This window comes from Haliaeetus leucocephalus, unplaced genomic scaffold (genome assembly GCF_000737465.1).
Source record: "Haliaeetus leucocephalus isolate CR32 unplaced genomic scaffold, Haliaeetus_leucocephalus-4.0 Scaffold177, whole genome shotgun sequence".
NCBI lineage: Eukaryota > Metazoa > Chordata > Aves > Accipitriformes > Accipitridae > Haliaeetus > Haliaeetus leucocephalus.
This window is the reverse complement of record NW_010972613.1, coordinates 496,700-521,441: the sequence shown is the minus strand read 5'-3', so window position 1 is coordinate 521,441 and position 24,742 is coordinate 496,700. Positions and strand designations below refer to the sequence as shown.

General features: G+C 59.2%; 3 protein-coding genes across 8 annotated transcripts in view; 2 read left to right on the top strand and 1 right to left on the bottom strand.

Moving 5' to 3' along the window:
* The window catches only part of UNC93B1 (unc-93 homolog B1 (C. elegans)), a 3,643-nt gene extending 3,309 nt beyond the window's left edge, over nt 1–334 (bottom strand). For both annotated transcript variants that reach the window (XM_010564291.1, XM_010564290.1), the window contains exon 1: nt 300–334. The gene's annotated coding sequence lies outside the window, so the exon portion shown is untranslated. The remainder of the gene's footprint in view (nt 1–299) is intronic.
* Nucleotides 335–747: 413 nt separating this feature from the next.
* LOC104829871 (aldehyde dehydrogenase family 3 member B1-like) lies at nt 748–10,839 on the top strand. Its single transcript, XM_010564374.1, has 11 exons — nt 748–887; nt 2,804–2,998; nt 3,421–3,583; nt 6,183–6,293; nt 6,453–6,573; nt 6,729–6,814; nt 7,048–7,129; nt 7,470–7,856; nt 7,939–8,105; nt 8,308–8,407; nt 10,646–10,839. The coding sequence occupies exons 1-11, from the start codon at nt 748–750 to the stop codon at nt 10,837–10,839; spliced, it is 1,746 nt and encodes a 581-aa protein (XP_010562676.1).
* A 1,409-nt stretch (nt 10,840–12,248) lies between these two features.
* LOC104829813 (aldehyde dehydrogenase family 3 member B1-like) lies at nt 12,249–24,623 on the top strand. 5 transcript variants are annotated; one of them, XM_010564289.1, is made up of 9 exons: nt 12,249–12,404; nt 15,296–15,406; nt 15,530–15,650; nt 15,791–15,876; nt 16,136–16,217; nt 16,596–16,982; nt 17,225–17,391; nt 17,583–17,682; nt 19,657–19,875. In XM_010564289.1, the coding sequence occupies exons 1-9, from the start codon at nt 12,309–12,311 to the stop codon at nt 19,848–19,850; spliced, it is 1,344 nt and encodes a 447-aa protein (XP_010562591.1). In that variant the 5' UTR covers nt 12,249–12,308; the 3' UTR covers nt 19,851–19,875. The 5 variants fall into 5 exon arrangements, with proteins under 5 accessions (XP_010562591.1, XP_010562588.1, XP_010562590.1 ...); XM_010564286.1 differs by lacking the exons at nt 15,296–15,406; nt 15,530–15,650; nt 15,791–15,876; ... (3 more) ...; nt 17,583–17,682; nt 19,657–19,875 and adding exons at nt 22,036–22,146; nt 22,221–22,341; nt 22,523–22,608; ... (2 more) ...; nt 23,893–23,992; nt 24,396–24,623 and having other exon boundaries at nt 12,272–12,404; XM_010564288.1 differs by lacking the exon at nt 15,296–15,406 and having other exon boundaries at nt 12,272–12,404.
* Nucleotides 24,624–24,742: the final 119 nt, after the last annotated feature.

Here is a 24,742-nt window from a genome sequence, read left to right as displayed (position 1 = left end):
CCCCCTCCCCGGCTCCCTCACACCCCCCGCCGTGTCCCACACCCCTCGTGTCCCGCAGCCCCCCCGGGTCCCTGTCCCGGTCTGCCTGCCTTGCCGCCACCTCCAGCCTGTACCTCCCCACCCTGCGCCTATCCTCAGCATCCTGAACGCCCCCTCGTACAGCACCCATCCCACCCCAACCTGCACAGCACCCTGACACCCCCACACACACTTTACAGCACCCATTGCACACCCCCCCACACAGCACCCTGACACCCCCCCCCCCACAGCACCCCTGTCCCCCCCCTCAGTACCCCCACCGGGCCCTGGAGTGGGTGCTGCCAGCTCGGGGTGGTCCGTGGCACTGGGTGCCTGTACTGCTCTGGGCCCTGCTGCTCTCGCTTCCCTTTCCCGGCCCCGGGTGATGTGGCAGGGTGCCCCGGGTGGGGGGATGCCTCGTTTTGGGGGTGTGAGGCTGGTTTGGGGGCTTGGCGGGGCATACGCTTGTCCTCGTGTCACCCAAAACCTGGGGCTGGGAGGGCATCCGGGCACGTGGCGATGGCGGGGTGCCCATGGCCGTGCAGTGCCGGTGCCCCGGGGCAGGGTGGGGAGATCTCTGGGCAGGGCTGAGGGTAAAATCTCCGTCACCGGGAGCCGGGGCAGGATCCGGCCCAGCCGGTAGCGGGGGATTCTTGAGATGTGGTGAAGGAGCAGCCAGTGCCATGTGGAAGGGCGATGAGGTTGTGGCTCCCATGGGACGAGGGGGACATGGTGGGGGACAGCCCTGGGAAGGGCCACGGCAGTGGTGCAGGATGCGGCCCTGGGAGCAGCACCTGCCCCGAGGTCCCCTTCGTCCTGGACAAGAGGAGCCACCCCGGGGTGCGGGGGGGAAAGGGCCCTTCCCAGGGGTGCGGGTCTGTGACCCCAAACCTGAGCGATGGTGGACGGCGAGGCAGGTTGGGGGTACAACCCCCCCAGTGTGTGTCATCCCCCCCCGGGGCTGATTTGCATCCCCAGCACCGTGCGACCCCCGGGTCTGCAGCTGCCCTCAGTTCAGGCTCTGGTGATGCCGATGGAGAGCTGATCCCCTGATTTTCCCCATCCCCGGGGGCTGTGTGGAGCATCTCCTCCCCGGGCACATCCCAAATTGGGGTGGGGGACCCCAGTACCCCCCATGAGCCCATTCTCAGTACTGATCCACTGCTGTCCCTTGCGGGTCTCTCTGATGGACATGTGGCATCCTCTGTGGAGGCAGGGGCTGCTTGGGAAGGCCTGTGCCCCCCTCAAAGCCAGGGTTGGCTCTTGGGGCTGCTCTGGGCATCATGGCCAAGCTCACAGTACCAATTTGGGGTACTGCCAGGGGGGCAACTATTCCCCCTTCCCTGGGGGGCTGCTGTGGGTCCCTGGGGAGTGTGGCCGTGGGGGCTGAGCCCGGGGCGCGGTGGCAGGGTGTGTGGGGCAGGGCTGCTGCCCTTCCTGTTTATGAAGTGGGGTAATTAAGGTCGGGTGGGGGAGCGGGCGTGTGGGGAGCCGGCGTCTGTGGAGGGGAGGCGAGGGCTGCAGTGCCGGGCAGGAGGAACCGGTGCCGGCAGGCAGGGCCGGGTGCGGGGTGAGCTGTGGGCTCAGGTGGCCGGCACTGGGGTGGGAGTGGGCAGCCCTGTGGGCAGAGAGGGGACCCATGGGGTCCATCAGGGGTGTCTGCGGGGTCCCTGTGGGTCAGGGTGGTCCCAGGGAGAAGGATGATGGGTGACTCTGAGGTCCCCATGGGTCAAGGTGGCCCTGGGGAGCAGGGTGACGGGTATCTGTGGAGTCCCAATGGGTCAAGGTTCATGGTGGTGGTTTGGTGGCCATGGGAGTTCCCAGTGCCACCCTCCCATCCCATCCCATTCCATCCCAGGCCTTGTCTTCATTGCCAGCCCCACGGAGGCGGGATGCTATTTCTCCACTGCCAGCCCCACGGAGGCGGGGCACAATCCTGCCCACCCCTGGCCATGGGGCCTGGCCACTGGCCCCACAGCATTTAGGAGGGGCACTCTGAGCCTCGGCAGTGCCAGCCCGGCCTCACGCTCCTCTCGCCACCGCTCAGCCCCCCAGGTAGGCACCTCAGGGCCCCAGGGACCGGACCCCCCTGTGTGGCACTCGGCTGGCCCCATGGCTGGGCTTCACTGGCCCCACGCAGGTGGAGGCTGTGGGGCACTGGGCATCCCGCTGGGTGGGTTCCCTTGAGGAAGGGTGCGTTGGGCATGGAGAGGGGCATGGGGGGCAGATGTGGGGCTGTGGCTCTGCTCCCCAGCTCTGGGGATGTCTTTGTGTGCTGGTGGAGCGATGCTGTGCCCGAAGGTGGGCTGGGCTACGGCAGTACTGGTGCTGGCTCACACGGCCCCACGCTGGGGTCCCTGGGGATCCCCATGGGTCAGCCTGGGATGCTGCCCTGCACTGGGGGCTCTGGGGAATCCCTGTGGGGTAGCCTGGGATGCTGCCCCGCACCAGGGTCCCTGAGGTCCCTGTGGGGTGACCCCATGTCAGCAGGGCAACCCGGGCAGGTCCATGGCCGGAGGCTGGTGGCCATCCCGGAGCACGGGGAGGGCCCGGGAATCCCAGGCATCCCCCACTGGGCGCACCGGGGCCTCTGGCAGCCGCGCCGGGCTGAGTCACCCCGCAGCTCGGACAGCCCCAAGCACCAAGCCACCCTTCAAAGGTGCTGCAGGCAGCCCTGGCTGGCTCGAGGCATGGGTGTCTCGCTGCGGGGTGACTCCTCTTGGGACCGAGCTGGCATCTCCAGTGCTTCCAGCTCCGGTGTAACTCACCCTGTGTCTCTCCCCAGGGTCACCACGCTCTCCGTGGAGACCGGCAGCTCCTTCCCACAGCTTGACATGCACCAGTCCCTTGAGCCCCCTGGGCAGCAGCCCCTGGGCTGTGGCAAGTGCAGCCCCATGGGCAGTGATGCTGGGAAAGCTGCTGGGTGCAGCGGGGGCAGCGGAGGCATCGGGAAGGGGCCGGTGATCTGCAGTGCTGTATGGTGAGAGTGAGGGGCTGGGGGCATGTGGCTGGGGGCAGAAGGGAGACAGGGTGCTTGGGGTGAAGTGGGCAGGGGGTGCTGTGGTAGTGCCGGGGTGATGGAGTCCCCAGGTTGGTGCTGATGAGGGATGCTGGTGGACAGGTTTGGGGTCCATGGGCCACTGCACCCCTGTGTGGCCCAAGGGAGGAGACTGCCGGGAATGGTGCAGTGTAGGGTGCACAAGGAGCCCTTGCTTCTGGTGGCAGGGGGAAGACTCGGGTGTGTGGACTCCCTGCCCTCTCCCGAGGGACTCTGGGGCTCCGATTTGATGCTGGGCTGGTGTGACGCAGAGCTGGGGTGATGTGGAGCTCCTCTCCATCCTCACTGGGAGTGTGAGAGGCTGGGACAGGGCTGGGATCCCTCTGACATCCCCATTCCCACAGTGGGAACCCCTATGCGGGGCTGGTGAGCCACCTGCGGGCAGCCTGGCTTTCAGGGAAGACGCGGCCCATGGAGTACCGTGTGGCTCAGCTGGAGGCCCTGGGACGCTTTCTGGATGAGAAGAAGCAGGACATCCTGGAGGCCACCGCCGCAGACATGGGCAAGGTGAGAGGGGGCCGGGTGCTGGCCACCGGGGTCAAATCTTTGGGGCCCTTCATACCCCCTTGTCTGGGTCTTGCACCCTGCTGGGTGCAGGTGTGGGGCTCTGGGCATGGGGATCCCCTCGCTGGGGTCCTGCATCCCCCTTGACGTGCTCCAGGGCTGGTGTGGCGCACCCGTAGGTGCTGGGTCCCTGCAGAGCTCTGTGTAGCCAGCGTTAGCTGGAGCATGTGTAGGGACCATGCTGCTGGGCAGGGTTGATGCTGCCAACCCTATCCCCGGTGCACTTAAACGGGGCAAAGCCTCCGTTGGCCGATGTGAGGTAGAACCTCAGCATTACCCAGCTTCGCCCTCTGCATCTACCCCACGCCTCGAGTCCCCGGTGGCTTCATGCGACCTCCGCAGATGGTGATGTCCTGGGGTGCTCCTCGCCAGCACAGTCGCACCTGGGATTACTGGTGTTGTGCAACTTGCTGGCCTTGCACATTCCTCCCAGGACTGCTCAGGGCCGGGGCGGCTCGCTGGCCTTGCAGGGACTGGTTTTATTGGCACAGTGCTGAGCCGTGCGGTGGCACAGGCAGGGACCTGGATGTGGCTCTGGGTATTGCGGCACGCTAGGAACTCCCGGATGGTCTGCCAAGGAAGCAGGAGCATCCCTGCCGTGGCTGTGTCTAGCAGTCTCAGCTCAACTCTTCTCTGTCCGGCCACTTCAGGATCCTTTTCTCCCCCTTTTTCCTTTCCTGACATGTGCTGCAGCCCAGCGGACCACTGCCCACTTCTCTCAGGCAGCATTAGGAAATCTTTTCAGAGGGATGGCTTGCCCCAGTGCAACATAACTGGTCTTAACTGGTAGTGGTAGCACTCAGACCCAAAGGACTTGTGTCTGTGGGCGTATCAGTGCAGCAGCCCGTGCCCTCAGACACGGCTTCCAGCATCTTGACATCTCCCAAGGTTTGTAATTGCCTTGTTTGTTTGAGGTGAGGGCCTTCTCCTTCAGCCGGGGGTTGATAGGCATCAGTGCTTGAAGTGCGTCCTTCATCTCTCCTAATTGTATGTAATTAGAGCTGGTTGTCTAGTAATATGCTTGTTATGCAGTCAGGCCTTCATAGTTAGATGGACAGTTCATCTGGTCTTACGTATCTGAGGTGGGTGCTCACCTCCAGGGATGCTGGTTTCTCTCCATTGATGATTGAAGGCACTTGGATGACCTCAGACTTAATGTCCCACCTTACAACCTTCGTGTCCCATCAAAACCCTTAGTGGCCCATCTTCAACAGCAATTTCCTCATCCTCCTAGTGATGCAACTGTCAGCCCTGGCCGAGAGCGGCCCCGTTGCTTCACCGGACATCCGATGTGCCTGCTGAGCCCTCACGTCTAGGAGCAGCTCAGCCTCCTGGCAGTGGCGTGTGTCCAGGCGCTTGAGCGGCGTTGGGGACCTGAAAGTCTCTTGAGTGGGGCTTGGTGGTGGAGCATGAGAGGTTGCTGCCTGGGAGCCAACAACCAAACTTTCCAACCCCAAAGTGGTGTTTTGCTGCAGTGATGGAGGAAGGCTCCCACCCAGGGATGCTTTTGGGTTGGAGGAGTCCAAAGGACCTTGTGGTGGAGGGTGTCAGACAGCTGTGCCCACTGCGCTTTGCAAACACGGCTTCAGAGCGCAGGAGCTTTGCTCTGGGGCGACGGAGGGGCTTTACTGAGCCTGCTGAGTTATCTTCTTGTGTCTTCACGCTTCTGCAAGAACAGTCCTGAGCTGTGCTTCACAGCTGTGGTTACCACAGCAGAGAGGACCCACCATGGGCAGGAAATGCCTCAGCAGCCCCTGTGATCCCGGCTCTGACGTCCCGCCACCGCTCCCAAGTCACTGTCCATTTAGTCATGGGATAGTGTATCTTGGAGAAACCTGCTGGGTTTGTTTAATTCCCTGACTGGGGCATCTCACTCGACCTGCCTTTCCCAGCTGCGTGCCAGCTCAGTGCAGGAGTCCCAGGAGCTATGGAGGGTTTCTGCCTGGGACGGGGAGTCTGGTGACATGCAGCCGAGCTCCATCATCAGGCATTTAATTAAGCGGTTGCTCTTCTTTACATTTCTGTTTGAACAAAGCAGGGTCTTAAGTTCAGCTTCTGTGCACAGGCTGTGGGAGGGAGCTTAGGGCTTTGCTTCCAGCTCTTGTGTCCAAGTGGTTGGGACACAAATGCACCAGTACAACAGCACTGTTCTGTCCCAGGTCAGCAGCGCAGAGCTGCCTCCGACACCAGTACCAGCTTTTCTGGAGCTCCTGGAGCTCTGGTGACATTGCTCGGTCCCCCTTTGGCTCAGGGCTCTGTTGCCAGGTGAGCAGTTCACAGATGCTGAGCTCAGGAGGCTGTTAAATATTGTGAAGATGTTAAATATTGGTTTTTCCTCTGGCCAAATACCTATTTTCATAAAATTTCAGGGACTGTGATATTGCCCAGGGGCTGCAGGAGGTGATAGCAACTTCTGCTTAATAGCTGCTACTTAATAGCTTCTCCTGCTCTTCATGGGCAGAAGAGGGGGGAGATGTTTCCTGCAGAAGGGGAGGAGATGGGGTCGGTGTTGGTGTGATGCTTACATGATGTCTGTCGCCAGCCGTCCTTTGAGGCTTACTTCACTGAGATCCTCCTCTGCAAGAACGAGCTCAACAGCACCCTGAACAACCTATGCCACTGGATGAAGGACGAGCACGTGGACAAGAGTCTGGTAAGGCAGAAGCTCTGGGCTGACCTCGGAAAGGAAGAGGGGGAGACAAATTGCCGGTGGCAAGGGGCAGAGCGGGTTGGGGAGGACAGCACTGTGTGCTGGGCTGAGGCAGGGCAGGAGGTGGTGGGAACGGCACTGAGGTAGTGGTCTTTCTCACAGGTGACGCAGCTGGACTGTGCCTTCATCCGCAAGGACCCGTATGGGGTGGTGCTCATCATCGCGCCCTGGAACTACCCCATCCACCTCTTCCTGGTGCCCCTCATCGGGGCCATCGCTGCCGGTGAGCCGAACCTCTCTCCTTGCCTGGAGGATCCAGGCAGTGCCAGGCACACCAGCAAAGGGGTCTGGCCAGTGGCCTTGTCCCCATCCTGGGGTGCCAGAAGGGCTGGCTGTCAACCATGTCACTGCTCTGATGTCCTGTCGAACTTCCGCCAGGTAACTGTGTTGTTGTCAAACCCTCGGAGACGACCAAGAACAGCGAGAGACTTATTGCTGAAATGCTGACCTGCTACCTGGACAATGTAAGAAGCTCTTCCTGTCCTTGTCCCTGTCCCTGTCCCTGCCCCAGGGCCACGGTGTTCCCAATCCTGCCTTGCACGCACCAGCACCACGCCATCCCTGGTTTCAGGTGCTGCTGTACCTCCTTTCTCCATGCTCAGCCGGTGTCTGCATACCCAGCAGCCTGGGATGCTTTTGGTGGGGACGGGGACACAGTGGATGCTTACAGTGGGTGACCCTTCCTCTTACATTGCAGGACTGCTTTGCTGTGGTGACTGCTGGCGTGCAGGAGACCACCAGACTGCTGGAGAACAAGTTCGACTACATCTTCTTCACTGGTATGTCCCGAGGGCCAGAGCAGAGCCCTACCTGGTTTTTGTGCAATGAGGAAGAGGGATTCCCGCTGGACACCCCGCTGTGGCTTACCCTGCCCGTCAACGTGTGATGGTGGGCAGCCTGCCTGCGAACAGGACCCCTTCCCTGCCCGCTGAGAAAGCAGGGCTTGTGTTGGGGATCTGGTGTCAGGATCTGTGGGAGGATCCGGGGGGTGTGTGTCTGAGGGTCTGGTGGGACTTGGTGTGTTTTCCCTGGACCTGGCTCCCCAGAGTGCCACATCCCAGAGCTGGGCTTGTAGCATGGTGGGATCCTCACCGTGATGCATCTTTTCCTGGCCCACAGGCAGCCCCTCCGTGGGGAGGATCGTGATGACAGCTGCTGCCAAGCACCTGACGCCCGTGACGCTGGAGCTGGGGGGCAAGAACCCCTGCTACGTGTCCGACTCCTGCGATGTGCAGAACGTGGCCCGGCGGGTGGCCTGGGGCCGCTTTTTCAACGCGGGGCAGACCTGCCTCGCACCTGACTACGTGCTGTGCAGTGTGGAGATGCAGGAGAAGCTGATGCCCGCTCTGCGTGAGGCCATCACTGAGTTTTTTGGCTCCAACCCTCGGGAGTCCCCCGACTTTGGCCGCATTGTGGGGGATAAGCAGTTCCGCCGCATCCGGGCGCTGCTGTGCAGTGGACGCGTGGCCATCGGAGGACAGACGGACGAGAAGGAGCGCTACATCGGTGAGGGCCTGGGGCCCCGGGGCTTGTGGGACCATCCGTGCCTGCACACTGAGTGATGCGTTGCCATAACCCTTCTCCGCAGCTCCCACGGTCCTGGCAGACGTGCTGCCCTCTGATCCGGCCATGCAGGAGGAGATCTTTGGGCCCATCCTGCCTATTGTCGTTGTGGCCAACATGGATGAAGCCATTGACTTTATCAATGCGCGGCCGCAACCGCTGGCTATCTATGCCTTCTCCTGTGACAGCAAGGTGCGTGGCCCAGAAAGTGGGCTGAGGGAAATGGGGCAGTAGGGCTAGCGCCCACCTCCCTGACACCCCGTGGCATGCTCTGGAAGGGTCTCTTGAGCCCAGCTGCTCTGGGCACACCACGCTGATGGGGTGATGTTTGGCAAGCGGTGCACATGGAGCCAGGGTGTGAGACCCACGTCCACCTTCTCTGCTTCCCTCCCAGGTGGTGAACCAGGTGCTGGAGCGGACAAGCAGCGGTGGCTTCTGTGGCAACGACACCCTGATGCACGTGACGTTGACCTCGCTGCCCTTCGGTGGGATCGGTAGGTCCAAATCCCCCAACCTGCCTGCCCCTGGCCAACATGAGCCAGGCGTGATCCTACCCCTGGTACCTGAGCCATGCTGGCCGTGGTGAGGAAGGGTCTTGGGGGGAGTCCAGGTCCAGAGGGCTCAATGGTCTGCAGGGAAATCCTTCTGCACCAGGTAGGACCCCACCAGAAGCGCTTTGCTTCGCTGCGCCAGGGCTGAGCTCTTGGGCTTTGCAGCCCTGTTTCTGCTGAACATGCGTGGAGCACTGTGAGGTTTCTTCTCTCTTTTCTTGCTGTCCCAAGCACAGTGTTCCCTGAGTATGTGCAAATGCTTCATATAAAAGGTAGGGAAATCTGTACCACTTGATCATTTCCCTGGTATTTCCGAGCAGCATGGGCACTGTGAGTAAATTTTGTGCCAGGGTTTGGTTCCTGCCCTACTCAGACTTACCTGGGTGCTCCTCAAGTGCTGCTCCCTTTGGTCTATCTGTCACTCTGCTCCTCATCTGGGAACATGTCTGACTTGTCATGCTTCTTGGGTAGGTGAGGTTCCTCCTGCAGACAGCGTGGTGCTGGATAGGAGCCCTTAACGTCACTCAGGAGCAGGCTTGTACATTCATTCTGCCTTTTAGGACTAAAGAGTAGGAGCAAAACGCTTAGAAATATCTGGAGAACCTGCTTATGGTAACTTGGAGATCCTCCTTGGCAAAGAGGAAGAGTTTCTGCTCTCCAGGGGCAACAACAATTGTTTTCTCAGATGAAAAGTGAGGTCTGCTCAGTCCTGGGCCCTGGTTGTAGCATTGTCCAGGGAAGAACACAGGAACACAGGAAGCCTCTGATGATGTTTCCCCAGAATACTTTTCCGAATCTCCTGGTCTCTTCCCCGGAATATTCTCTGGGGAAAATATCTGGTTTATGCTGCCCATGCTCAGCATCTCTGTCAGGGCTGACGGCTGATTCAGACATAATAGGACACCACAACAGCAAAGCACGATTAATTCCTCACCTGACTGCGGCTCAGGGAACAATTTTTGGTGGTTCCCATCCCATAACTTATCTTTATGGAAATGATTCAGACAAACTGCCTCAAATTATCAGGTGAAGCCATTTTATAGCAGCCCAGTCAGGTGAAAGGTCTGAGGTCATCGGGGTGAGATGGCATTCGCTAAAGCTTCCACAGTAGCTCAGATGTGAAGTCACTGGGCTATTAACCGCGATGTGCAACCTCAAGCTTAAACCAGCCACAGGACTCAGGAGAACTGGTGTTGCTAATGTGGCTCCAATTTTTAAGAGCTCCAGGAAGAAGCTGACCTTCGTAGGGGCCATGCTGGTAGCTCCTAACCATACGTAGATACGGTAGAGCATCGTAGAGGTTGTAGAGGGAAATTGAGCCTTGTAGACCCAGCAAAGCTTATGTAGATAAATGTTGGGCAGTAAAAATGATGCACTTGGACCTCCAAACAGTGGTGAGCTGCAGAAGGATTTGCTGGACTGAGTGGCTGTGGAGCTGGAAAAGGTGCAGGGAAGGGTGAGATCTCCTCCACCATGTCTGCGTTGCTCAGCAGCGGGAGCATTTGCATGAGTCTTGTGGTTTAACCCCAGCCAGCAACTAAGCACCACACAGCTGCTCACTGACTCACTGACTTCCCGCCCTCCCCCAGTGGAATGGGGGAGAGAATTGGGAAAAAAAGTAAAACTCATGGGTTGAGATAAGAACAATTTAATAGAACAGAAAGGATGAAACTAATAATGATAACACTAATAAAATGACAATAGTAACAATAAAAGGATTGGAATATACAAGTGATGCACAACGCAATTGCTCACCACCCGCCAACAAATGCCCAGTTAGTTCCGGAGCAGTGATCCCCCCACTCCCCCTGGCTTATATACTGGGCATGACATCCCATGGTATGGAATACCCCTTTGGCCAGTTTGGGTCAGCTGTCCTGGCTGTGTCGCCTCCCAACTTCTTGTGCCCCTCCAACTTTCTCACTGGCCGGGCATGAGAAGCTGAAAAATCCTTGACTTTAGACTAGACATTACTTAGCAACAACTGAAAATGTCAGTGTGTTATCAACATTCTTCTCATACCTAACTCAAAAACATAGCACTGTACCAGCTACTAGAAAGACAATTAACTCTATCCCAGCTGAAACCAAGGACAACAAGGAAAGCCTGTAAGGTTTCCTTTGCATTGACGATGCTCAGCGGAGTCCCGTAGCAAGTTTGGACCTGTGCTGTGTGTTGCAGGAAACAGCGGCTTGGGGAAATACCACGGCAAGTTCACCTTCGACACCTTCACCCACCACCGCGGCTGCCTGCACCGCAACATGGGCCTGGAGGCCCTCAATGCCCTGCGCTACCCGCCCTACAGCCAGCAGAAGCTGGGGCTCTTGACGGCCACCTTCGAGATCAAGCGCAAGGGCATGTGCACCCTGCTCTGAGGGCTGCCCCGCTGCCGCTCACGGACTGGGAGGGGGGGACTCCTGGCTGGGTCTCCCCAGGGAGCAAAACCACCCTCCCCAGGAGACTGGTATCCTCCTCCCTCCTCGGCACTGGTCTCTTGTTCCCTCGCCACGTCCTTTGCCTCGCTGCCACCCTGACGCAGGTTGGATGATGGGGATGGACATCTCCTCCCGCACCTTCACTCATCCCCAGCTCTCTCTGCTCCAGGGGAGCTGTTTGCTGGGACACATATGAAATGACAAAAAGTTCTTTTTCTCAGCCCGTACTTCTCTTCCTAGCAGAGAAATGGTCCCCACGAGGCTGAGGACCAGCAGTTAGCCCCATCTCCTGCTAGATGGACCTTTCCTTCTGGATGAACCTCACTCTCCCTCCTCTCAGTGCTGGCTGTTGCTTTTTCCTCCATGTAACCCTGTCTGTAGTAAAGACTTTGCATTCAGCTCTCCTGCCTGGCCTCCCCTCGCGCCTCTGTCACCCGGCTTGGGGGGTGCCGGGCAGGAATCCAGCAGCTGAGCCCCAGGGGGTTGGTGCCCAGACCCCTGACATCCCCATCCATCACAATGACACCCTCAGCCACACCATCACACCCCGTTAGGGTTGCGTCCACCTCCCATCACCCTGTGCCCGGTGCCTGCATGGCACTGAGGTGCCCTGGGCTGGATTTGGGGCGCGTTTTGCATCCCAAGTGGTTTGGGCTGGAGTGGAGGCAGCGGTGATGTGCAGCAGGGCAGGCAGCCAAGTGGCAGAACAGAAAGCCGGCAGCCTCCCTCCTCCGGGGGAGCGAGCTGTACCAGGGACTGGGGTGGCTGCCTGCCTGCACCCTGCCTGCCTGCCTGCACCCTGCCTGCATCCTGCCTGCCCCACGGGCAGCCCCAAGGGCAGCCCCAGGGCTCAGCAGGATCCTGGCTGCAGTGCTGGTGTGCTGGCCAGGCTTGCTGAGGCCACCTCCTCTGGGTAAAACACCCTGTTAGCTGGGGTGGGGAACCTGTGGTTTGCAGCCCAAACAGTGCGAGGCTGCCGGGAGCCTGCCCAGTCTGCGGGCAACCTTGGTGTAACGTGCACTGTGCCAGTCCCTTGGGACTGTGGAGATCAGCAGCGTCTTCCTGCAACCCGGCATGCAGCAGCCCACCGAGCCCTCCGGGGAGCAGCCCCCTGGCAGCGGGGCTGGGAAAGCCCCCGAGGATAACGGCGATGCCATGAGGTGGGAGCGTGTGGCCGGGACAGGGGGGAGGCAGGAGGGGTCCGGATGCTCTGCCCTCTCCTCAGGGCTCCGCTTTGATGCTGGGCTGGGGTGATGTGGAGCTCCTCTCTCTCATCACTGGGACCATGAGGGGCTGGGACAGGGATGGCGATGGGATCCCTCTGACATCCCCATCCCCACAGTGGGAACCCCTATGCGGAGCTGGTGAGCCGCCTGCGGGCAGCCTGGCTCTCGGGGAAGACGCGGCCCATGGAGTACCGCGTGGCTCAGCTGGAGGCTCTGGGACGCTTCTTGGATGAGAAGCAGCAGGACATCCTGGAGGCCACCACCGCAGACATGCGCAAGGTGAGAGGGAGCCAGCAACCGGGGGATCCAGTGGCTGGAGGAGCCGAGGGGCTGCCTGCAGCCCTGCTGGCTCCTGCCGTCACGCAGAGGGTTGATGTGATGCCCTGGTGGAGCCTTCCCACCCATTCGGTGCTCCAGCCCCGTGTTGGGCTCTGCCCCGGGCTTGGAGCCAGTGGATGTTGATGGAGGCAGCAAAGGAGAGACCGAGCTGGAGCACATCCCAGCCCACCTACCCCAGAGCTCGTCCCTGTCCCCAGTGTGGACAGAGCGGGGCTGTGGGGAGTGCCCAGACATAATTAGCCATTCGAAACCCATCAGCCTCAGTTTACCTCTTTTCTGGGCACATCCATCCCCAATTCCTGTCACCCCCCTCTGTGTGCTCCCTGCCTTGGGCTTTCCACCAAATGTCGTCCCCTCCCCTCTCTCGGTGCTCACCCAGGCTGCAGGTCTCAGAGCCTGGACCCCCCAGCTTTGCATCGTCCCCTGCCTCTTTGCTCCCTCTCTCCCACCTCTGTCGTGGTCACCAAAGGCAGAGGCAGAGCAGACCCATCCCCTGCGTCTCCATAAGTCCTCAAAGAGCTCCAGCCCCCCCCCCCCCAATAGTTCCCCCTTTGGTACAGCTCATTCACCCACAGCCAGAGCCTCACACACCACACAGGGCTCATCATCTGTTGTTCTCCATCCTAGTTCACAACTTCCCTTTGGACACCCTCCCCATCCTTACCGCAGTCCGGATCAACGGCATCCGCATCATTTTTCCTATTTTTAAGCAGCCAGCTCTTGTGCTGAGAGGAGACCTGGAGTAATGCTTGATCCCATTAGGGAAAGGTGTGCTGCATTTCACCTCGCTTCCCATTTGCTTCAGCACCCTTTGTGCTTCTCCTTTCCTGATCTGGGTGGGACCCTGACACCCACCTGCATTGGGAAGCCTCCAACGCGGGCTTTGGGAAGCGCTGCCAGCACTGACTCGGTCCTGGGCAGATGCTCCCTTGGACCACCTTCCCTTCCCTGCCTGGTGCGGAGCGTCTCCGGTCAGGTCTGGCTGGTGCGGTGCTTGCAGCTCGTGTGGTGCCCAGCAGCTGGTGGCCAGGGCTGTGGCAGGGTCACTGAAGAATGCTCAGAAACAGGGCAAATACACATGGTACTTCCAAATACTTTTGGAAGCCAGCAACACTGCCTCCTGTCCACAGTGAGCTGTGTGCGTGCTCCACACTTGCTGCCGTGGCACTGCGGGCAGCACTGGCCACCCGGCAATGTAAGCTGCCCCTGGGGCCACCACTCCTATGAAAGGAAAAACAAGATACCCAAACATCTACTGCTGCTCCCTTACCAAGAGAGCGGTTTGTGCTGTCACACAAGGGAGTCAGAGCATCCTTCTGCCTGCGGTTTGTCCAGTCTCTTCTCAGGGACATGTCGGACACCTCCTGCAATATCCTCCCTGGTCACTGGGTCTCTGCTTCTTCTTTCTTCTACTCTACAGTGAAGTACCAGGCTTGGTCTTTTCTGGCCTCATCATGGAAAGCCCCGTGCAGGGATCTGCTCCGGCTTGGGCCACATCCCCTGGCACAAGCCCAGCTGCTCCAGCCCACCCGAGACATCCCGCTCACCCAGATCCCCACTGCAGGGGCTGGTAGCTATTGTTAGTGTCAGTTGTGCTTCCTCATTTTCCTGAGGTTCCCTTTTCCTCGGAAGAGACATCCAACACATCGGTCTCCTCGTGCTGCTTTCTCTCTCCCTGGATGGGCAGTCCAGCTTCTTCCTTCATCTTGCTTCTCCTCCTGATGTCATGCTGAGCCACATGCCTGCACTGCTCCCAAACTCCTCCACCCTTCGGGCTCCCTCTCTGCATGACTGTCCCTCCTCCCGCCCTGCTGAGGACAACCTCTGGAAGCTTTTCCTTCCTGCTCTCCCTCCTTCCTAGGCTTGGTGGTGGATCTCCTCCCTGCTTTCTCAGCTCACTCTGCCAAAAAAACCTGCTCAAACAGGCTCCAAAATCTGGGTATTCCCTTTTCTCCCATATTTCCTCCCAAATCTTGACACCTGGGTGGTGGATACCCCCCAGGACTGGCTGGGTTTATCCTTCAAACCTGCCACTTCCCCACCACTCCCTATCCACCTTCACCTTCCACCTTACCCCTGTGTAAGAAGAAACCCAACTGTAGGACAAATATCAACGGGTCCCCTGTTGATCGATGGTGAGGAGCTGCTGGCAGAGCCGGACCTCAGCACCGGCACTATTCCCATGCCGGTGACACGTCCACAGCGGGAAAGCCAAAGCCAGGCAAAGCAGGGTGGTGGTGGGATTTGCACCCGGATCTCTTCTGAGCTTTTATTTATTTGGTTAAACCCTTGAAGACTCTTACCTGAGTTGCTCTCTGGCAGGTCATGAAAAAATAGCCCATCCTGCTGGAGTCCATCAACTTGTTTTGTTTGGGTATGAAAACACATGTGATTGATAGAAAAAGGGATTGTGACTCGGGATGCTCTTGTCTCCAGACCAAACAGGATTCAATAGCCAGACCAGCCCTTTCTTCCCCCAAACACCACCACTGCCTTCACAGACCCCTCTCCTCCCCAAACACTTAATTTTCCTGAACCTCAACTGAGCTCCCAGCAGAGAAAGCCCGGCCGCAGGCAGGTGACTGTCAACAGGACAAGCCTGGTGATATTGCGACAGGATTTTGGAGCTTACCAACACCCCACCCCGCAGATGTGGTGGGGCTGGCCCCCTCCCCATGGCAGGCTGCGCTGTGCAGCTTGCGGGTGAGAACAAAGTGTGCATCCACCACGGGACATGAAGGGCTTGGGTCCTCAAATTTTGGGTAAAAAAACCATGCAGGGTAGGGATCGCAGCACATGCGGAGCTGACACATAGGGTGCTCTGTCCCCAGCCGTTCTTTGAATCTGAATTCTCCGAGATCCTCCTCTGCAAGAATGAGCTCCATGAGACCCTGAACAACCTGTCCCACTGGATGAAGGACGAGCACGTGGACAAGAGTCTGGTAAGGGGGAAGATGAGGTAGAGGATGGGGGGAAGGACCCAGCTGCCAGGCAGAGATGGATGGGACGTGGGCATGGAGACGGTGGTTCAAGAAAGCACTCCTGACGTGGTGGGTGTCCTGCAGGTGACCAGCCTGGACTCAGCCTTCATCCGCAAGGACCCGTATGGGGTGGTACTCATCATCGGGCCCTGGAACTGTCCCATCCACCTCCTCATGGTGCCCCTCATCGGGGCCATCGCTGCCGGTGAGCCGAACCTCCCTCCTGGCCCGGAGGATCCAGGCAGTGCTGGGCACCAGCGAGGACACCTTGTTCTCAGGCTGGGGTGCCAGAAGGGCTGGCTGTCACCATGTCACTGCTCTGACATCCCGTCTCTCTCCCCCCAGGTAACTGTGTCATCATCAAACCCTCGGAGATAACCAAGAACAGCCAGACACTCATGGCTGAAGGGCTGCCCAGCTACCTGGACAAGGTAAGAAGCTCTCCCTGTCCCTGTCTCATGGCTGGGGTGTTCCCAGCCCCTGCACACGCATTGCTGTGCCTTGTGCCCTCCCAGCACCGTGCCTGCCTTGCACGCACCAGCACCACGCCATCCCTGGTTTCAGGTGCTGCCGTACCTCCTTCCTCCACGATCAGCTAGTGTCCACATGCCCAGCAGCCCAGGATGCTGCTGGTGGGGATGGGGACACAGTGGATGCTGGCAGTGGGTGACCCCTCCTCTTACGTTGCAGGACTGCTTTACTGTGGTGACCGCCGGTGTGGAGGAGACCACCAGACTGCTGGAGAACAAGTTCGACTACATCTTCTTCACCGGTATGTCCTGTGGGCCAGAGCAGAGTACAATGGGTTTTGTACAATAAAGAAAAGAGAGGGGTTCCCACCGTACACCCCGCTGTGGCTCCAAGGTGGCAGGGCTCATTGTGTTGGGAATCTGGTGTCAGGATCCAGTGCAGGATCTGCCACCAACATGTCTGAGGATCGAAGAGCCATAACTGGGTTTTGTAATGGCTGAGCTGGAGAGGGTGCTGGAGGTGAGGGATCAGCCCTGTGCTGCACACTCAAGGTGGGTGCAGGACAGGAGTGGGACTTGACATGTCTTCCGTGGCCCTGGGTCCTCATATGGCCAAGGCCACAGGTTGTGCTGTAGCATGGTGGGATCCTCACCGTCATGCCTCTTTTCCTGGCCCACAGGCAGCCCCGCTGTGGGGAGGATCGTGATGACAGCTGCTGCCAAGCACCTGACGCCCGTGACGCTGGAGCTGGGGGGCAAGAACCCCTGCTACGTGTCCGACTCCTGCGACGTGCAGAACGTGGCCCGGCGGGTGGCCTGGGGCCGCTTTGTTAACACGGGGCAGACCTGCGTGGCACCCAACTACGTGCTGTGCAGTGTGGAGATGCAGGAGAAGCTGCTGCCTGCTCTGCGTAAGGTCATCACCGAGTTTTACGGCCCCAACCCTCAGGAGTCCCCCGACTTTGGCCGCATCGTGGGGGACAAGCAGTTCCAGCGGCTGCAGACCCTGCTGCGCAGCGGGCGTGTGGTCATCGGAGGACAGACGGACGAGAAGGAGCGCTATGTCGGTGAGGGCATGAACTTCACATAAGTCTTCATCCTTGTATCAAGTGGGCTTGGATTTTGGAGAGGGTCTCACAACTGGAGGGGAGGTTCTAGATGGAAGTGAAATTTAGGGAAGGTTTGCACGGGAATTGGGGATCTTGGTGAGGCATCCTATCTTAAAGGAGGTATGGGTCTTGGGGAGAGGACCAAGGTGTCATCTCCAACCTCTGTGCATGGCTGATGCCTTCGGGTTTCTTTTCTGCAGCTCCCACGGTGCTGGTGGATGTGCAGCCCTCTGATCCTATCATGCATGAGGAAGTCTTCGGCCCCATCTTGCCCATCGTCATTGTGGCCAACATGGATGAAGCCATTGACTTTATCAATAGCCGTGAGAGGCCGCTGGTTGTGTATGCCTTCTCCTCTGATGACAAGGTATAGTGTACAGGCTGTGGGAAGCCAGGGCTACGCTTGCCTCATGCTCCTTGGCAGTTGTATACAGCCCTGTTCACGCTCCAAAAATTTTTCCTTAGAGCAGACAGCCCTGGTTGTGGGGGAAGGATTGCAGCTGGAGCTGCGGGAACAGGGTGTGAGACCCATGTCCACCTTCTCTGCTTCCCTCCCAGGTGGTGAACCAGGTGCTGGAGCGGACAAGCAGCGGTGGCTTCTGTGGCAACGACACCCTGATGCACGTGACGTTGACCTCGCTGCCCTTCGGTGGGATCGGTAGGTCCAAATCCCCCAACCTGCCTGCCCCTGGCCAACATGAGCCAGGCGTGATCCTACCCCTGGTGCCTAAGCCATGCTGGCCGTGGTGAGGAAGGGTCTTGGGGGGAGTCCAGGTCCAGAGGGCTCAATGGTCTGCAGGGAAATCCTTCTGCACCAGGTAGGACCCCACCAGAAGCGCTTTGCTTCACTGCGCCAGGGCTGAGCTCTTGGGCTTTGCAGCCCTGTTTCTGCTGAACACATGTGGAACACTCATGTTTAAAAGGTAGGGAATTTTGAACGTGGCCACCACAGAAACATCTCTAGACCTTCCTTTCCACATGCAGTGCCACTGTAGGGTGCCGGCAGCCAGCCTCTCACACCCATCCTGCTGCTGCGCTACCCCTTTTCTCTGCAGGAGAAAACTTGGAAATTGTCACTTATCCACAGTTTTCAGGAACTCAGAATTTCAGTTTTTCATGGATGTCCATTTTGGACTCCACATCTGAAGACAGCACAATTTCCTCTGAATTCCCAATGCACACACATTCCTTTATATAAACTCCTGAAGACCTATATTGCATAAAACTGTTAAGGAGTAAACAGCAGGGGATCCAAATCACAGCCTAGTAGAGATACCTTAAGGGTTAAAAGCTTTACAAGCATTTGCCATCATCCCACCTCAGGACTAACAAATCACCCAAAGGTGATATTTTTAAGGCCAATCTATTTATATAGACTGCAGTATTGCAGTCTATTCCGCATCTACACTGGCCACCAGGCAGTGGTTTTAGCTTTATACTTGATTAATTCAGGCAATCATGCAAGGATTCCCTGCAACGTGAAGCAAGGAAATGATTATCAGCTATAAGTTATGTAGCTCTCATGTTCCAGTTGATCTATGTGATTTTGAGCTCCCATGGGATGTTTTCTATCCAGAGCATCAGCTGGAAAACAATCCTTTAGTTCTTTTAAAGGCTTCAGAACAAACCTGTGTCTAGTTCTGCATTCTTCCACCACAACCCTATGCAGATGGATGAGTAAGAACAGGGCACGCATGTACGATACTTCTTCCTGAAGGTCTTCCAGGCTCCATCTGTTTCCAGCTCAAATGATTTACTAAGCCAGAGGAGTCCCACGTGTTTGGTAAAGGGTGCTGGACTCCACATACTTACCCAGCCTCTCCGTGAATCCAGGGAAACTTTTAGTCACTACGACACCCCGGTGACATGGCATTTCACAGCTCATGGACAGAAACAGCACTTTGGGGCTGTATTTCTTCTGGCCTGTTCTGGATGTCTACTCAGGCTTAAAAAACATGTCCAGAAGCGCTCCTCTCTTCCCTCGGAGAGGAATGAGTCTAGCTAATGCAGACACCCACTTTTGATCAGATGATCTTCACTACCATGCGCAACCAGCTCCTATTCTCCTCCCAAGAATCAGCTGCTCAGCTGGCCAAGAGCCATCTAGTGACCCTTCTCTGTGCTGGGGCTGCTGACTTGTGAGACACCAAACATAACTTATCTGCTTTACCAGGATTTGCATTTTATCAGGAAGATAGACTGGCTCAGGCTGACTCACAGAATTTCATCACATCAGTTATCAGCACACAGCTGGAATTCCTTATTTTTTGCCAGCCTGCCTGGCTTTCCCTGCTTCCTCCTGGCCAGCCAGCTTTCACCTCCCAACAGTCCCTTCACCCGTTCTTGCAGATGGGTCACATCCTCACCAAAACCACCCTGACAATCACCCCTCTCCACTCCTGGAGCCTTGCTGGCAGCAGGGCTGGAGCCAGCACGGAGGGGATGTGTTTTGGAGGGTATCCCTGCCGTAGGGAAGCTCGTCAGGCGGGAGCATCTCATTGCTGCTGCCCGCTCCAACACCACGTACATAGCCAGTGACGCCCTTCCCAGTCACTCCGGCACCAGCCAAGGTTTCGTGATCAAAAAAGGTCAGATCCAGCCCACAGCTGGGGACCTGTTCTCTGTGTTGCAGGAGACAGCGGCCTAGGGATGCACCATGGCAAGTTCACCTTCGACACCTTCACCCACCACCGCGGCTGCCTGCACCGCAACATGGGCCGGGAGGCTCTTAATGCCCTGCGCTACCCGCCCTACAGCCAGCAGAAGCTGGGAATCGTCCGGGTTGCCTCCGAGGTGAAGCGCAAGGATGCCTGCACCCTGCTCTGAGGGTCCCCCGCTGCCACCGTGATATCTCCTGCTGTTGGTCACGGTGGTCTTTGCAGCCACCTGCAACGCAAAGGCATTTCCTTGCAATTATGTGCAACGAAGAGGTGTTTCCTTGCAGCCACTGCAACGCAAAGGCGTTTCCTTGCAACTACATGCCATGAAAAGGTGTTTCTTCGCAACCACCTGCAATGAAAAAGCATTTCTTTGCAACCACGTGCAATGAAAAGGCATTTCCTTGCAACCGATGACCTCCTGCGTACTTCCCTTCTGCCTCCCTGCCTGCCCACCAACCCATCAATCAGGGCACGGGATGGAGACACTGGCCTAGAGGAGGGAGAGAACTGGGGAGGGCTGGGACCAGTGGGAGGGTGAACCCTGCTAGGAGTTGGGGGCAGAGCCCCACAGGGAGTCCCTGTGCCCCACATCTCCCTCGCCAGCTCTATGAGTTCCAGCCATACCCGATGCCAGCAGCCTCCTGCCCCATTGCTGCTGGCCCCTCCACAGCAGAGGGGTGGAAAGTCTGGTGGGGTGCTCCGGGGGGGATGCCGGTGGTCACCTCCTGCTGCCCGTGTCCCTCCTTGGGGACTCCTCCCCCCTCCCGCCCCAAGAAGGTCCACACCAACATTCTCCTCCCAAACCCTTGAGCTGGGATAGTCTCAAGTTTTCTCCGCCCCGTGCCCTGCAATTCACACCCTCCCTTATCTCCCACGGGGCTGGAAATACCAGACACAGACCTTTCAGCGAGCACAGGCAGCTGAACCCAGAGGAGAGGAACAGGTAAGGTGCCAGCGGGGTTGGGGGGGCTTCTCCTGCAGCGTTTTGGGGTGTGCTGTCCTCTGGAGCCCCTCTCTGCTCTGTCCTGGTTGCTTTGGCTCCAACCCAGTGGGTTTCTGGGCTCCGTTCCTCCAGTCCAGCTGCTCCTCCTCTCCTCCGGCTCCACTACCCCCACCCCGTGCTTTGAAAACGGAGAAACCAAATCAAACCCAGCCCACTGCTTCTCAGGAAAAAAACTCTGTCGGACAAGTCCCACCCAGCATGGTGCATAGTTCCTGGGGAGCAGAGGGACACGCCAGGCTGTTCCTTCACCAATACTGCTCCATTCCCCAGCTTGGGGGGCTGGCTGTGCTGGGGAAAGGGGTCCCCCTCCTGGCTGGGCCGACCCCGCTCTCCCAGAGCAGAAGGGAAGGCGATGGCTTTGTCCACTGACTAGTCAGCTGCGTCACCCAGCCCACGCTCTGGGATTTTTCCCTGCGGTCAGGCCACGTCTGACCCAAGGCAAGCGGTAGTTCCGTATCAGCAGGGTGGTGCTCAGAGCCTCCCCTCAGGATGAGTCCCCATGCGGAGCTGGTGAGCCGCCTGCGGGCAGCCTGGCTCTCGGGGAAGACGCGGCCCACGGAGTACCGCCTGGCTCAGCTGGAGGCTCTGGGACGCTTCTTGGATGAGAAGAAGCAGGACATCCTGGAGGCCACCGCCGCAGACATGCGCAAGGTGAGAGCATCACGGCCAGGGCAGCTGGTGGGGACTGCTTCCCTTTCCGTCACTTGGTATTTCCCCCCCCGCCCCGTCCCTTCCTTCCTTTATAAAACTGTATTTCTACCCAAGTTTTCTTGCTTTTGCTCTTCCGAGTCTCCCCCCATCCCACTGCAGGGTAGTGGCAAACAGCTGGGTGCATGCTTGGCTGCTGGCCAGGGTGAGCCCACTGCACCCAGGGAGCGGTGGCCTTTGTTTTTTTTGTAGTTATCTTCAGCTCTGGGGATGCCCCTGGTGGGGGGAACCATACAGTAACCCTCTCTGGCTGCACTGAAATGGGATGAATTAGCTCTAAGGAAGCCTCCACCGAGAGCAACGGGGGGCCCTTGTTCCCAACCCCACCTCTGGAGCCGCATCTGGTGCAGCTGAAGCTCTTGAGACACCAAATCCACATCTAAAACCACAACCTCCTACTGCTGGTGTGGGGTGGCATGGGGCCAGGCAGCATGTCGCGATGCAGGTGGCATGCTGGAGGGGTGGCTGAGCCACCCATTCTTGCCACTGCAAGGCCACAGGGTGTCCCTGGGGGTGTCTGCCCCAGCAGTCACGTCCTGCCAGGAGACTCTGTGCTGACCTCTGTGAGGACAACCATCCTGGGGTGGCCACAGGGCTGTACCCGCAGCGGTGGCCACGAGTACCTCCTGTGTGTCCCCAGCCGCCCTTTGAAGTGGAGGTCTCCGAGCTCTCCATTTGCAGGAGCGAGCTCAACCACACGCTCAACAACCTGGGTGCCTGGATGAAGGACAAGCATGTGGAGAAGAACTGGGTATGGGGCGGCAGCTGGTCGGGGACGCAGGGGATGGGAGGCAGGCGTCCCTCACACCATCCTTTCCTCCACAGGCAACGCAACTGGACTCAGCCTTCATTCGCAAGGACCCCTACGGGGTGGTGCTCATCATTGGGCCCTGGAACTACCCCATCAACCTCCTCCTGGTGCCCCTCATCGGGGCCATCGCTGCTGGTGAGGCTGGGCTGCGTCCCTGCCATGCTGCGGGGTACCAAAATCTCACTGGGGGGTGTCCTGTGTCCTCCCTGGGGTGAGAATGGGGTGATGGTGGTGGGGCTGCATGGCGGGGGGGGGGAGGCGGCAAGTTTTCCGCTGAGAGCGAGGTCCTTACCAGGAGGGAGCTCCTGTCCTGCAGGTAACTGCGTTGTCATGAAACCCTCTGAAATCACCAGGAACGTGGAAAGATTAGTGGCCGAGACGCTGCCCAGGTACCTGGATGAGGTAGGAGTGCCCTCGGCTGCAGCCACCTCCCTCTCCAGGGACACCTGCCCCTCTGTGTCCCCAACCTGCTTGGCCAAACCATGTCCCCCCCACATCACCCTGCTCCTGCCCGCCTCTGGTACCCCGCTCCCCACCTCCTCACTGTGTCACAGGACTGCTTTGCCGTGGTGACCGCTGGTGTGGAGGAGACCACCAGACTGCTGGAGAATAAGTTCGACTATATTTTTTTTACCGGTACATCCCACAGGGACACTCCAGTCCCATCCCTCTCTTCAATGCAGGGAGACAGGCGTGGGGCTGCCCCAACAAGCCTAGCGTGGATCTGTTGGGAGGCCTTGACCACGCTGGGCTCACGCTGCTCCCCCTGCCCACAGGCAGCTCCTCTGTGGGGAGGATCGTGATGACAGCCGCTGCCAAGCACCTGACGCCCGTGACGCTGGAGCTGGGGGGCAAGAACCCCTGCTACGTGTCTGACTCCTGCGATGTGCAGAACGTGGCCCGGCGGGTGGCCTGGGGCCGCTTTTTCAACGCGGGGCAGACCTGCGTGGCACCCGACTATGTGCTGTGCAGTGCAGAAATGCAGGAGAAGCTGCTGCCCGCCCTGCGCGAGGTCATCACCGAGTTTTACGGCCCCAACCCTCGGGAGTCCCCCGACTTTGGCCGCATCGTGGGGGACAGGCAGTTCCAGCGCGTGCAGGCACTGCTGCACAGCGGGCACACAGCCATTGGAGGACAGACAGACGCAGAGGAGCGCTACATCGGTGAGGGACCGGGGCGTACCGCTGGCGGGAGGGGAGAATTGCAGGGTGGGGGTCCCACTAGATGCGGTCCACGACACCCAGCCAGGCAGCCCAGCCTCAGCTCTCTCCCCACAGCCCCCACGGTGCTGGTGGAGGTGCAGCAGGACGACCCCGTCATGCAGGAGGAAATCTTTGGGCCCATCCTGCCCATCGTCACGGTGGCCAGTGTGGACGATGCCATTGCTTTCATCAATGCCCGAGAGCGGCCGTTGGTCCTCTATGTCTTCTCCTCCCGCAAGGAGGTACGGAGCTGGGCTGGGAGCAGCATCCCTCTCAGCATGGGTCGCATCCTGCTGTGGCCGTCTGGATAGCCACAGGCACGCTCCCCAGTCACGGCAGCTCCTTTGGCCTCATCCCTGCTCACGGGAGGAGGGAGCTCCCACATCCCCAGCTGTACGTGTCCTGGTGTACCCCAGGCAGCAGGGAGGGGGCAGCCAAGGGGTGCCTGTTGGGTGCTCAGCACCCCTCTGCCCTCACCCCACAGGTGGTGAAACGGGTGCTGGAACGGACAAGCAGCGGCGGCTTCTGTGCCAACGACACCATCATGCACATGACGATCCCCTCCCTGCCCTTCGGTGGCATCGGTATGCCTATTCGCAGGAATGGGGTGCTGTGGGAACCCCCCCAGCCTGCTGAACCCAGCGCCGGCAGGGTCCTGCCTGCTCCCGGGGGAATTCTGCCCAGAACCCTTCCAGCTCTACCATCACCCACCACCCCCTACCCAGAGCAGGTCCCTGCTGCCCTGGGGCTGGTCCTGAACCCTTACGCGGTGCCTCCTGGGACCCCCAGGGCCGTGCCTGGTACCGGTGCCGACCCTCTCGCCCCCAGAGGCTGTGCCGGGGGTCAGAGCTGGGTGCTGAGCCCCTTCTCCGGTGCCCGCCGTTCCTGCCCATAGAGTCCCGGTTCCTGCCCTGAATTCCCCTGTCCCTATGCCCAGCACCGGTTCCCCGGGCCGGTACCGGGCTCTGAAGCGCGCTGTTCCCGCAGGGCAGAGCGGCCTAGGCCGTTACCACGGTCGTTCCAGCTTCGAAACCTTCTCGCACCAGCGGTCCGCGCTGCTTCGTGGGGCCGGCCGGGAGAGCCTCAACACCCCGCGTTACCCACCCTACGCCCCGCACCGCCTCCCGCTGCTCCGCGCCGCCACCGAGACCAAGCGCCGGGCCACCTGCCTCCTCCTCTGAGCCCCGCCGCCGCCATCATAAACACCCCTTTCCGCTTCCGCTTCCGCCTACGTTTCGGACCCGCCCCTCCGCCTCACACCGGGCCAATCGCCGCGCCGCCCAATCCACTGAGCTCCCCCTTCCCTATCTTCTCCCCGCCCCCGCTCCCTTCCC